Source organism: Apium graveolens, chromosome 3 (assembly GCF_009905375.1).
Source record: "Apium graveolens cultivar Ventura chromosome 3, ASM990537v1, whole genome shotgun sequence".
Taxonomy (NCBI): domain Eukaryota; kingdom Viridiplantae; phylum Streptophyta; class Magnoliopsida; order Apiales; family Apiaceae; genus Apium; species Apium graveolens.
The window spans coordinates 185,277,298-185,291,840 of record NC_133649.1 but is presented as its reverse complement, the minus strand read 5'-3'; the positions used below and the strand labels follow the sequence as shown (position 1 = coordinate 185,291,840).

General features: G+C 33.9%; 2 protein-coding genes across 3 annotated transcripts; one reads left to right on the top strand and one right to left on the bottom strand.

Moving 5' to 3' along the window:
* The first annotated feature begins 11 nt into the window (after positions 1-11).
* LOC141714746 (uncharacterized) lies at positions 12-551 on the top strand. Its single transcript, XM_074518247.1, has one exon. The coding sequence runs from the start codon at positions 12-14 to the stop codon at positions 549-551; it is 540 nt and encodes a 179-aa protein (XP_074374348.1).
* Positions 552-6,310: 5,759 nt separating this feature from the next.
* Positions 6,311-9,038, bottom strand: LOC141710937 (uncharacterized). Of its 2 annotated transcripts, XM_074513426.1 has the most exons (8): positions 8,918-9,038; positions 8,664-8,751; positions 8,457-8,580; positions 8,219-8,354; positions 7,474-7,555; positions 7,226-7,374; positions 6,832-7,132; positions 6,311-6,739 (listed from the first exon to the last, which is right to left on the bottom strand). In XM_074513426.1, exons 3-8 carry the CDS (start codon positions 8,470-8,472, stop codon positions 6,620-6,622), a joined length of 804 nt encoding a protein of 267 aa, XP_074369527.1. In that variant the 5' UTR covers positions 8,473-8,580; positions 8,664-8,751; positions 8,918-9,038; the 3' UTR covers positions 6,311-6,619. The 2 variants fall into 2 exon arrangements, with proteins under 2 accessions (XP_074369527.1, XP_074369526.1); XM_074513425.1 differs by having other exon boundaries at positions 8,664-9,028.
* Between the last annotated feature and the right edge of the window lie 5,505 nt (positions 9,039-14,543).

Genomic DNA, 14,543 nt, shown 5'->3' with positions numbered 1-14,543 from the left:
ATGAGGCACCAATGACACACAAATATTGTTTTGAAGCTCTAGACAAGACCTTGAGAGATATACTAAGCACACGATATGAGAACAGTAGTTCTGAACCCTTTGGAGGCCTTACAGTTGTATGCGGTGGCGACTTCCGCCAGATACTACCTGTTATCCCGCAAGGTGAACGTGTTGATATTATTGATGCCTCACTTAATTCCTCCTACCTATGGGATCACTTCAAAATTTACGAGCTGAAACAAAATATGCGGCTCCGTAAGGATGGGGTTGATGAAATAGAAGCTGAAAGAATAACATCATTTGATAGATGGCTATTACAAATTGGGGATAGTTCTTTGTATGACACTGTAGGACAAGAAATGATAAGAATACCTCATGAGTTATGCAGAACAACAAGCGAGAATCCAATGGAAGACATTGTTAGCGAGGTCTACCCTTCATTGTTGGAAAATTATAAGGATCCTGCATACCTAAAAGAACGTGTTATATTAACACCAAAAAATGAAACGGTTCATGAACTGAATGACTTTTTAATGAACATGATACCATGAGAAGGAAGGACATATCTTAGCTCAGATAGTGTTTACAGGGAGAGCATTAACATTGATCATGATGATTTGTTATACCCATCAGAATTTTTGAACAGTTTAAGATTCAGTGGCGTCCCTAATCATGATATACAGCGTAAAGAGGGAACCCCGGTTATGTTGCTTAGAAATTTAAATCGATCGGGAGGCCTTTGTAACGGCACGCGGTTAATAGTTACGCGTTTAGGAAATGGTCAATTCGAGGCGACATCATTACTGGAAAAAAGGCAGGACAGAATGTTACTATCCCACATATCATTATGTCACCCAAAGAATCAAAGTGGCCATTCAAACTTAATTGGCGTCAGCTACCAATTGCCCTGTGTTTCGCGATGACGATCAATAAAAGTCAAGGACAGTCTTTGAAATGTGTAGGCCTGTATCTTCCAAGTCAGGTATTCACACATGGACAGGTATATGTGGCCTTATCAAGGGTAACGGAACTACAAGGCCTGGTCATAGTTAATGTTGACAGTGAAATGAAGGACTAGACTCTTATCAAAAATATTGTTTACAAGGAAGTATTCACCAACATTCAGGCCCCCATGCGCGATACCGGTATGACATCAACCCCTTTTGCTTTTCATATTTGATACACATATATCTCTGCTACATTTTTTTACTGAAGTATAGTTATTATGATTCAAACTTAACACCCAACATAACCTTCAAAATACTAACAGCTTTAATTTTGGATGCTCAGCCGACCACTTTACCATGTCTGAGCTTGAGGTAGAAGCCACAACAAGATAGATGGTGTTCTGCAACACACACCAGCGCCAAGTTCGTTGTCAAAAATTAGATTGACCTTGCCTTTAAAATTATGCACATGTGATTCTCTAATATTGGACAGCACTGGCATCTCATTCTAGACATTTGAGACTGAATATAGACGGAAGTTGGTGCTTCAAATTTTATATTGCTTAGTTTGCAAAAATTATTCTGATCTTTCTCTGAACATCTCTTTTCAGATTATACTTCAGGCTGTAAATCTAAAACCGCTATGTTATATTGTCATATGTGTGGAAATGAGCAGATGTTTAGAGTATTCCTTTAACTTATTTCGGATATATTACGAATTATCAGCATATATTTCAGTATCCCCAACATATAATTCGGGTATCCCTATTAAATTAAAAATTTATCAATTTTCTATTTATCTGGTTTTATTTGAAGATTTGCCATTTTGCTAATGCTAAATATATTTTTGCAATCTACAGCTTTAAGTTGTTCTCGAGAGAGTACATTGATTGCAATATAGCAAAATATATCATTTTTGGCGCACGCTGTAGAGACATGGTTTGTGTTCATTATACTGTTGCTGACTTAATTTACCCTTTATTTTACATGCTATCTCGAGTTTACTGAAATATCAAAGTTACTTTCATGACTTCTTATATCTTTACAAACCTTGATTGGAGCTCTCATTTAGTGTTGTATATATGTATTGTTTAATGCAAGTCATTGTGAATATAGTAATTTGCCTTTTTTAATTACATTCCTAAAGAAAACTTGTATTATTATAGACCTGTCATTCGAAATTTTCTTGAATATAGTTTTAGCTGGGTTTGATGTTGGTATTTAATAATAATGTCCGCTCTATAAACAAATATTGGTTTGGCTTACTTTGAGGAGTAGTGGGAGACCTGTCTTTCCTTTCCCTTATTTATAACTCGAAAGTCAAGGGTCTTGAAATAACTTTAGGAATGGGATCAAAATGCATCATGTTCAAAGCTATGGTTATATAGTTATTTTCTTCCAGTAATTTATTATTTCAACCATGAAATTAACCTTTACCTAATCGGTGTTACTACCCTGATCTGATAAAATACATGTGACAACAAAAACAAAATGCAGATTCAAATGCAAACACAATTCCAGAGTTGACTGATTTTGACCTTTTAGTTATATATTGTATTAATTAAAGATATCTAACTACATTATCATTTTCCATATTCAATATTTATGAATTGAAACCACACTAACTTCAACATTGTGGTTTATAACATCTTTGTTTGGATTTTATTTAAACTTTTAATACATGTGTAGTTTTGAAGGCTGCCCTGCACTCTGCAAAACTAATTTTTTTTAATTTTTTTTTTGTGCTTTATAGATTAAAAAAGTATCCAGCTCCTCGCCTTAAAATCTGTGACTTTGGTTACTCTAAGGTTTGGATTTATAATAATACACATTTTGCACACATACCATTAACCTTTTAAGTTTTTATGGCTTGATTAAAGTTTTGATAATACAATTTTATGTATAACTAAACCGTTACAGACATCTCTGCTGTACTCAAGGCTACCAAAATCACTTGTTGGTACTAAAGGTTCAAAAGTATTAAGATGTTAAATATTACTTCTCTTAAACCTGATAAATTTTTATATTTGTGTTGATTTATATTGTGTGATATTTGCCGATATATATGTAATTGTGCTTGATGCCGAGAAGCAAAAAGGTTGTTTGCGCCTAACAGAGGTAAAAATTATAATCCTTGAAAAAAAAGATAGAAAATGACTGAAATCTAAGGTGTGTGGCATGACAGGCTATTCATTTTATTATTCATTTTTCGTGTTTTCTTTTGCGTCCAAGTTTTATCATGTTCATGTAGTGGCTTTCGACATGCATATACCTTAGTTGCCAATTTATTACAAGGCATATCAACTTGCAAACTTCAACTATTTCATGTCTATAATTGCAACAATCTTCTCAACTTTATGCAATCTTCTCCACTTCCTTGTCTCAATAGGGAAATTATTGTTGTTTAGATATGTATCTCCTTATTTTAAAACAGTATCATGATTTATATTTTCTCTTTGTTTTTTGGCACCAAAAGGTACTACGATTTCTATTATGATAGTTTTGTTCTTTAGTATTCAAGATTCTTTTCTATTGTAGTCTAACATTTTTTGGTTTTCATTTTTAATCTAAAGGACTTTATCATGCAATATAAAATTTCTATGCCAATGCTAAAGACAGAATAACAAGTTCATTTAGTTCACCTTATTACTTTGCATTTTGGTTGGCTTTAGAGAGAGTATATGATGACAATGTACTTGCAGATCTAAAAATGAAATAAAGACATATATGGGAGTTGTTGAATGATGTAAGAATGTTATTATCTTTTATTTGTGCTTACTATGTTGGTGAGTATTAACTATTTATAAAATCGATTTTTTTGTAAAATATAAATTATGACCTTGGATTTGGAATGAGGACTACGAGTTCTACATGTAATTAGTGTATCTTTTTGTATTAGTTTAATTTCTGTGTAATTACCTAAATGTTAGTTTAGAGACTCTGGCATATTTTTTCCTTTTATGTTAATAGTTCATCTTGATAATCACAGTCCGTGAGTAATGTTCTTCTTTTTTTAAGGCAATCCAACGGGGTTTAATTTATACATAGATTTAAGTTTTAGCATGTTTGATCCACCCTTGCATTTGATGCTCGCGTGCTGCAATGTGAAATATAAAATCTTCTCACAGTTTGAAAAGAATTGCATTGTGTATATCATGTACAACTCAGTATTACAACCTTTCTCCTCATTCTTGCTTGCTTGGCAATTTTTCTCCTGATCATATGAGAGTAAATGCTCTCGCTATTACAGGAAGCTATCATTTGGCGTTTAAGCCAGATTTTTAGAGTCCTTTCATGTCGCGCAAGTGAACACAACCATTGCTAAAAACATGTATTCTTCCAGGATACAGCTCCTAAAGGACAATTATCCTTGTTAGCCGGAAGAAATTGGTCCATTGGCTCCTCTATTTTATTTGCCACCAAAAGATGCAGAACTACATCACAAAATATTTTGTTGAACAAACGGTGCGGCAGTGGAACTCAAAAGAGGGAGGGTAACAGTCCACAGTTACTTACAGAAACTGGTAAGAAAATAAATTGCCTGGTTTAAGTGTGACTCCTAGGAAAAGAATATTTTTTTAAACAAAAATTATATGTATAGCCCTTAATTTGAATAATAATAATAATATGATTTGTTCGGAAAAGGCTTATACGTTCGTGAGAATAAAAAAAGTGAAAAGAGGCATATACATTGATACAAAATATTATTTGCTACTCACCTTTAAAAAATTTATGTTAAAGACTTTTTTTTTTGGATCATACTTAATATTCTTTTTGAGAAATATTGATTTTACAAACACTATGTTTGTTGATCAAGCTGGTAATTGAATCAAGCTACCAGGGGGATTATCCTTTTTTTTTTGCATTTGAAGCAAGCTGGTAAATTTAACCTCAAAATCTAAATATATCAGTTTAGTAATTTTTTTATAAGTCCTTCTAATATAATTTTTTTCTTAAAAAAATCAAACATCTCTTTGTAACTGTTGTGCTAGTTTGTTGATCTATATTTTTTTAATAACCCCTCCTTTTATTGCTAGACTAAGTCCCTGGCATGCTATTTTCTTATCCTATAGGTTTTCATGTTTTCACTCCTTTTATTGTTAGCCTAAGTGTCTGGTACTATACATTTTTCTTTATGTACTATTATTAATATATGCATATTTAACATAGGATTAATATTTAATTGATTATTATATTATTTTTTGTCTTTCATCCCAAATTTGTAAGTTATCTCAAATAAAAAAGGTGAAGGGCAATCAAGTCTTATTTCAGAAATTTATCCTTTTACATATTTCATAGATAATATGTTAAAATTTTGGCCAACTAAGCTAGTTTTGAATTAGCTAAAAGTGTATCTTACATTGCACATTATTTTTTAAAGTTACTTATCATCTAATATGTCTATGCAAGAAGAGTTTAAGTTATTTTTAAAATGATTTAATTTTTTAAAATTACTTATTATCTAAATTGTCTACGAAAGAATAGTTTAATTTTTTCTTAGGAAAGCTAGTTTAAGTTATTTTTTAAATAATTTGATTTTTATTATTCTTTAGGCAAAATAAAATTATTTACAAAAGTCTTACATGTCCAATTAGTTAGGATTGTGTATCAAGTTATTGTAGCCTTTTTTAGGCAAAAAAATTTTGTTTCCCATTTTATTGCCAGCTTAAATGTATAGTAATTTAAAATTGTGTTTGTTTTAGAGGCAAGCTTACGACATAGCATCATGCTTAAATGATATATTTGTAGCCTCTGCATCACACCTCATCAGGTAGCCCTGGATTTTTTAAATCAAGCCTATAGGTATACTTTTGCTAGAAAGAACAGACAATGTTGTCAAGAACCACAGGAGTTCTATTTTGAAGTGCCGGGTATTGAACTTGACAGCTCTAAGTTGGAGCCTGGTAATTGGTCTTAAGATGCTATTTTGGACAAGTTGAAAGCATCACCAGAAGAAATATTGACAAATTTGACTTGCTCGCTAGAAGTCATCTCTGTACTTGGAGCCAGACAAATAATCACTACATTTCACAGACAATTCCAATATCTTTAAAAGGCAGGCAATAATGCGATAAATACAAATGAGATATATCGTTTTTCTCATGACAGCTACAATAATCGCTACTCATGATTGGGATTAAGTTTTTGTTATAAATTTTAAAGCTATCTGTTAACCATTGAACACGGCTTAGGGTAGGAAACTACAAGAACTGGGCCAATCACAAGACATAAAATTTTATAAGATCTCCCTTTAATTTAAGTTGATCTGAAGTTTCACTATTCTTCTTATGCAACCATGTCCGCATTTGTTTCTCATAAGAAGATGCCTAATATTCTCACAACCCCCCATAGTACATCTAAAGATCACTGTATTGACATGATAATGGTATAGTGGCCATTGCCTTGGCCTGAGCATGGGCAGAAACCTGAATACATAAAATGCAGTCCTAAAAATTACCAAGACAACTGTGCGGGAAGCCTTTAAATCAAAAAACAAATAAAAAGCAAAAGGTTCAAAGCAACCATATTTATCAATTGTTTGACTGCAGAGCTTCAGAATATTTAATTTATTATAGAAATAAATTTCACTGATAGAGGCTATTTTTGCAAATCTGTAAGCAGTGTTTTTTTAAAAATTTCAGCTCTCTGCAACTAGCATGGCGGGGTTTGATCTAAGGGGTTCTGCCCGCGACAGTTTTGACAGCTTCGGCAACAGGGGATAACTTTCTCTTACGGGCGTTGCTGGTCTCCGGAACACTGGTAGTCAAAGGTCCCACCGGACTGGGAGCAACCTGTAGGAAAGGATAATGAGAAAACACAGGAAGATGGTCATATCGATTGGCATATTGGTTGAAGCAGGAAGGTAAACATGGAGATCACTTACTTGCACAAGTTTTTTAGTCTTCCTTTCATAAGTCGTTTCCAGCTCTTCCACAGGGGTGAAAATTGCTGACACCCCATAATCTTGCAGGCCGTCAACCAAATTATACTTGTTCAACTTCAGCTTGTACACATATTCCTTACCCAAAAGCACCTGCAGCTCGGGGGGAACCGAATCATCTCCAGCTGGCATTTTGTTCATTAGTTTCCAGGCTGAGGTGTCCAGCAAACGCTCAGCAGTAGAATTGAGCAAAACAACAGTTGTAGTTCCTGTGCCATCCTCCACTTGAACATTAATGCAAAACCTATAAGAAAATGGAGAGGTAAAAAATATGGCTTAGTAAAACAATAGGTCAGGACCGGGCGCATGAGTGAGTGGAGGTACACAGGTCGCTTACATGGCCAGAGGGAGGTCAACTGGTTTGTTGCAAGAATTGCAGACAAAAACCCCATCACGAAGTGTGGCTTTCTTCACACATTCCTTGCATGACACATAATACCATTTGAAGCGATTATTGATGGCAGCCTTTAAAGTCACAACATCAACCTGCCATAACATAGGGGGAGTTATATCACAAACTTGGGGTAATTTTTTTTGTGGTGTACGCGGACATTTTTTAGGTCACATATGGGTACTGTTATTTACCTTCAGCTCGCCAGCACAAGTAGCGCTCACCAGTGCCTCCACAGTCATTCGATCAACAAACATAGCTTCCTCAGGAGGGAGTCTGGAATATATATATCTATTTATACCTTTTTAAAACAACAAAATGCAACATTTCTCCACAAAGATAGAGGTCACAAGTTTTTTGCATGAAAGCAGCACTAAATTTTAACCAAATGTTTACAAACATACAGGAACCGGAAAGTATAGCTTCGCAATAATTTGGAGCCAATTTTTTAATTGCAGAGGTAGCCTGGCATAACTATTTACTTACAGCATTCTAAAACACCAAAATGCAACTTTTCTTCACAAAAATAGAGGGTGCAATTTTTTGCATGAAAATAGCACTAAACTTTAACCAATTGCTTGGAAACAAACAGGCGGCGAAAAGTATAATTTTGCAATAATCTAGAGCCATGAGTAAGATACAACTTTTCTCAACAAAGATAGAAACTCCTAGTTTTTCCCACAATAGAAAACAACAATAATAAATATAAACCTTATATTTTATAAACAAATTAGCACAAAAAATGTGCAGAATCCTAATCTACTAAAGGCATATGTTCTCAGCAAGCAGAGTTTTAAAATTAGAAAAGCTTGATAAAGGTATGTTTTAATATATGGCAGCATGCATTACACCTCCCCAACACATAATATTTTAAGAAAATCATGGTTTTCAATAAAATAATGTTTGCTACTTGGAGTAAATAAAAGCAAAGTCGAGAACCTGGCAGAACTGGGGCTTTCGATAGTGACAATTTTTGGAGGCAAAGCAGAGAACCTTTCTCGTATAGAAGAGACGTGGTCAACATCTAGGTTCACATAAATCTTGCTAGCGCTAGTAGACGCAAAAGTCAGAGCACCTGGAGAATATTATTAGGCGTCAATATCATACAAACACAAGTACTGGTTTTGCCTACAAACCAAATATGTATTTTTTTTAAATTAAGGAGGCGAGCCCTGACGTTGAAAGGTCTTCATGGTAACAGAGGTCACAATAATAACATAGGGCGCAGCATCTCCAATGTATAACGTGGGGTCAAACACCTCGCCTAGCTTTCCCCATAAGGTAACAGTGCTAGTGATAGACTAAAACAATAGCAGTGGAGTAAAATATGGCAGAATGAATAAGCGGAATATGTTCAAAATTATAACGGGCAATTGTTACTTACTAATCAGTGAAAATTCTTATATTCCTCTTTTTGAAACCAGCCCCGACTACCTCAACCTGGCCAAACCCACAAAAGCAACCCACTATGTCTGCAAAATTTTGGCAGAACAGGTCAGGAAAGGGCTATACTCAAATCATTTGGGGTTTAAACAAATATGATTCTAAAATTGCACATAAGTTACATGCATTAGAGTTAGTATACTCAAATCATTTGGGATTTAAACAAATATGCTTCTAAAATTGCACATAAGTTACATGCATTAGAAATTATGTCGCTGCCAACACAAAGAACTGAACTTGAAGGTATTTTTTAATTATACTTTCATACGAGCAACATGCAAGTATTTTCAACAAAGAAAGAGCCCATAAATTTTCCCATGAAAGGCAAAAGTATGTAAAAGTAGTATAAAAATTGTATTAAGTAGCAACTAAATTTAAACCACATGTTTGAAATAAAATAGCCAACAAAAATTTAGCTTGCAACACCAAAACTAAATTTAAATCAGTAGCAACTAAATTTAAACAACATGTTTTGGAATAAAATAGCCAACAAAAATTTAGCTTGCAACACCAACACTAAATTTAAACCACATATTTTGAAACAAAGAACTGACTTTAGCCTACCTGCAATCAATCAACTGGTTGAATGTTGTGTTATGATGTTTAACCTTTCTAATCTTCCTAAATGTAAAATTCTCATCAAAACATTAGCTTTACAATAGATTTTGGGAAAATTGAGCATTGGTTTAAACTAGGGTACGGGTCAGGTGGGCATAATCCTCATTGCCATGACCCTAAGCTCGTTATTATACGAGACCAAGACAATATTTTTTATTCTTCTTCTCAGTATTATCTTCATGGGTTATTTCTTCGTTTCATACATTGAAATATTCAACTAAAACGAGCAAAACAGAACACAAAGATCAATCGCACATCCAAAGACTCAACTAAAACAAGCAAAACAAAACGCTTTAACGATTAATAAACTTGTCTGTCATATAATTAAACAAGTTCAAACATAGAAGATAGTGATTTTTAAACACAAAGACCAATCATACATCCAAAGGCTCAACTATAACAAGCAAAACACGACTCTTTAAAGATTACTTTCGTCTTTTTTCTTGGTTTTTCCAGCATGTCACTTGCGTCAGCATCACCAAGTAAACCCAAACTCGCATCACCAAGTAAAAGTAACCTCTCTACAAAAGCAGAAAACGGCGGCATATGTAACTTCTCATAGATGTCGATACGTTTACAAGGCCGTAACTTTTTCAAATAAGCAAATTTCCTCACCTCCCTATTCTCATTATTATACGAGACCAATCTAGACGCATTCTTTTTTATTGTTAGTCGGTTAAAGATTTCTGATAAGATATCGGTGGAGTCTAGAAAATAGCTTCCGGTTGATTTTTGAACGAGCATACAGTGTCCAAAACATTTTATTGGCAGTCGGTTAAAGATTTTTGATAAAATATCGGTGGATTTCTCAAAAGAGTTCTTGGTTGATTTATTTTTCCCCATCACCGGCTGTGTCAACGAAACTGAATGATTTTATTATGTCAGCATGAGTTATATTTATAGGATGACAAACATGTACTTTTTTTTCCTGGATAAGATATAGATTCGGTTTTTTTTTCCTGGATAGGATATAGATTCTGTTTTTAATTATAATCAATATGGGTTAAGATTTCTGGCATATTAATTCCAAAATTCAAAATCAAACCAAATTCAGAATCTAAAATCTGATTACCCTACAGATATATGGTTGGATTTAACTATTAAAAAATTAGTAATAATAATATTTAATAGTATAAAAACTCGTGCGAGACAAAAGACATATTTTAAGTATAAATTTTAAAGTTCCCAAAATTCCAGGAAAACTAAGTTCCTTCACTCATGCATATAAGCCTACGAGGCAATACTTAATTCATATATGAATTAAGTATTCTGTAATAGTATGAAGAAAACTATCGACATTCATATATGAATTAAGTATTCTGTAATAGTATGAAGTATATTATACAAAATATTTATTTTTTAAGATACACAAACAGATTAGCAACATATATAGTTGAGTGGATTGGTGGTACGATATTGGGTTGCGCAGTTGCAAAACATTTTTCGATTTCAATAAATAATAAATTTTTTAAATAAACATTAAATAAAGGGGAAAATGGAATGGATGTTAGTCGGCAACAATAACCTGAAACTCATCTTATTTACTGAGTCAAGTAGTTAGTTGTCTACTTCAAAATCAGTTAATATTTAACATTTCTAAATGTATTCATTAGGTATGATCTCATATTTATATAGGGGCACGTAGGTGAACCAGATCCCTACCAAGGTTTTTGAATGTATATCAGCTGCGTGTTACTAATGTAGAACTATTTCTCGTATTTGTTGTCTGGCAGACTTGCGAAAAGAGCAATGTCTTTGAAAGATAAATCTCCCATGAATACATCTGGTGGTGAGGGTGAGATTGGCGATGCCCCTGGGCTGCTTGTGTTTGAATATTTGGAGCATGAACAAAGATTACTCTCGGAGACCATTAACTAATAAGGCAAGTTGAGTTCCTGAAATTAGTATTTGTGATTGACAGCATATTTTAATTTCCCATGATTGATTGTTTTGCATCCCCTTTCATATTAATAGATATCTTGTCTTGAAGTCTAATTTACAGATTTGAGTTCAGACCGGAGCTGTGACCTGCTACCTTCAAGTTGGATTTCTGTAGCTTGGTACTTTTTTAGTCATCGAACATTTGTGATCTTCAGTTTGAGGTTTGCTTTCTGTAAGTTTTATTAATCAATCAGTCTGTGGTACAGGTACCCTATTTATAGAATACCCTATAAACTTTCTCATCCTGGAGATGATAATGTAAAGAAACGTATTCGTGCACATCATGTTCCTTCCCAGTGACAAACTTTAAAGGGTGAGGGTGTTTAGACTACAGAACTGACTTTAGCCTATCTGCAACCAATCAACTGGTTGAAATTGAATGTTGTGCTATGTTGTTTAACCTTTCTAATCTTCCTAAATGTAAAATTCTCATCAAAACATTAGCTTTACAATAGATTTTGGGAAAATTGAGCATTGGTTTAAATTAGGGTACGGGTCAGGTGGGCATAATCCTCGTCGCCATGACCCTAAGCTCGTTATTATACGAGACCAAGACAACATTTTTTCTTCTTCTTCTCAGTATTATATGCATGGGTTATTTCTTCGTTTTATACATCGAAATATTTAACTAAAACGAGCAAAACAGAACACAAAGATCAATCACACATCCAAAGACTCAACTAAAACAAGCAAAACAAAATGCTTTAAAGATTAATAAACTTGTCTGTCATATAATTCAACAAGTTCAAACATAGAAGATAGTGATTTTTAAACACAAAGACCAATCATACATCCAAAGGCTCAACTATAACAAGCAAAACATGACTCTTTAATTTAGCAAAAAAAAAATGACTCTTTAAAGATTACTTTCGCCTTTTTTCTTGGTTTTTCCAGCATGTCACTTGCGTCAGCATCACCAAGTAAACCCAAACTCGCATCACCAAGTAAAAGCAACCTCTCCACAGAAGCATAAAACGTCGGCACATGTAACTTCTCATAGATGTCGATACGTTTACAAGGCCGTAACTTTTTCAAATCAGCAAATTTCCTCACCTCCCTGTTCTCATTATTAATCATTATTATACGAGACCAATCTAGACGCATTCTTTTTTCTTAGTATTATCTCATCGTTGTTCCTAAAACCCAACGGCAACCAATCGTATACTCCTTGAAGATTAATACTCATCTTCCTATTCCAAACCACATACTCGTTCCCCGTTTTTGTAAGTATCCACAGCTCAAGCATATCGGACTTGCAGTTAAAATCAAAAAGAGAAAGTGATTCACCATATGCTTGAATATAAATTTTCCCCGAGGAACACTCTTCGGGTAACTTGATCTCTGAAATATTTTTGTTCTTCAAATTAAAACGGAAAACTGCTTCCCTGTCACTTTGTTTCTTCCCTAGCCAATATGCAGAACTATTTAGAAACACGGAATTATTTCTCAACTCATAGAGAGAGATCATCATCGACAGTCTCCAATGAATTAGAGTCGAGACTATAAACATTAACAATGATTGACCCGTCTATCAACCTCTCAGGACACATCAAAATTTTAACTTGAAAATCATCCAAGTCCTTGGAATATCCAAAACCCAAATATACCCTACAATAAATTAGCCATGTTACCGTACCATTAATAATAGGGTTGGACCTCTTACCAAAGTGCAACGGGGAATCTGGAAGAGTTTTAGTTTTTTGAATGATAGGATTCCAAAGATATATCTTGCTATAATGTTCCAACGCTAACCTTGACAAACATACTACACCATTCGACATCCGGTACCATGTTCCACAACCAGATGGAAATTGCAACTTGTAGTATTCTTCACATTGTGCTCTAAAAGATCGATATAAATTACTAGAACTCTTTTGATCCTTTAAGTGGAGTTTAATGAAGTCAGGAGATTTTATATAAGAATACCATGATTTTTGAACGAGCATGCACTCTCCAAGACTTTTTATTGGTAGTCGGTTAAAGATTTCTGATAAGATATCGGTAAAGTATGAAAAATAGCTTCCGGTTGATTTTTGAACGAGCATACACTGTGCAAAACATTTTATTGGCAGCCGGTTAAAGATTTTTGATAAGACATGGGTGGATTTTCGAAAAGAGTTCCTGATTGATTTATTTTTCCCCATCACCTCTAGAAAGAACTATCTTCTGTCAATAAAACTGAATTGTTTTTTTATGTCGATGAATGTGAATGGGTTATATTTATAGGAATGACAAACATGAAAAATTTGATCTTGAAAACGATATGGATTTTTTCTAAATATAATCAATATGGGTTTAAAATTTGATCTTGTATCAACTCAGAATCAAAATAATTACAAAAGCATATAACCTTATACTCATTGTTGGCCTTAACAAATCCAAAGCCATACTTTGGAGTCAAATTCCATTGTCTGATGTACTCTCGTGTTACTATATTGACTACACAAGCTTCATGTTTGTGTTTCCATAAACATATTAATCCATTAACTGAACCACATAATTACAAGTAGGGGTACCCGAGGCCGGATCCTTTGTCAAAACTCATCATAGTTTCATGATAAATACCATGATGGTCATATCTGTCATCTAGCTCAGTCAATTTAAGGTTATTATACAGATTATGTCCACAAGTTATAAGGATTGAAGATGATCTTGATAGATGCAAGTTAGCAAAATAAGGTTCCGAGAGTATTTTGTTCCATCTTTTGCTTACACACTTGCAGCGAGCAATTGTCTTGATGGGGATTCTTGATACAATGTCAGCCACCATCTCTTCCGGCAAATCCCTAGTAGTACACACCTTCCATAAAAAGAATTTAACAAACTTGATTAGCAACATCAAAACATAAAACATATATACATTGGGGCGGATCTAGGAACTTTAGTTTAGGGGGATACAAGGAAAATTTAGAGAATACAGTTTTAGATTTTTGAATTTTGAGGGGTCACTTTCATATGTTTTCAAAAAATTTAATCGTGAAGAAAAGTAAAATTTGATTTTATGGGGTTAGGTGTTCCTAGATCCTCTATACAACATATACATTGTTTTACGAATTTAATAAATTCCGATCATATAATTATCAGTGCAAGAACCTAAATATAAAACAATGCAATAATATATATCAAATCCTTAGTCTCGAAAAATTAGTACCACTGGGGAGGCCTCTGCAGTTAAGCTGCTATGAATGTCTGAGAGATGAGCACGACGATTGAATATTGACAGCAGGGTCTCCATAATGGAGTTCAGCTTCGCCATGTGAAT

Coding starts and splice junctions, on each gene's coding strand:
- LOC141710937 (XM_074513426.1), bottom strand. Junction 7,556..8,218: donor GAAAGCCCCAGTTCTGCCAG/GTTCTCGACTTT, acceptor TATATATTCCAG/ACTCCCTCCTGAGGAAGCTA. Junction 7,133..7,225: donor GTTGACCTCCCTCTGGCCAT/GTAAGCGACCTG, acceptor ATTTTCTTATAG/GTTTTGCATTAATGTTCAAG.
- LOC141714746 (XM_074518247.1), top strand. CDS start 12: ATGACACACAAATATTGTTTTGAAGCTCTAGACAAGACCTTGAGAGAT.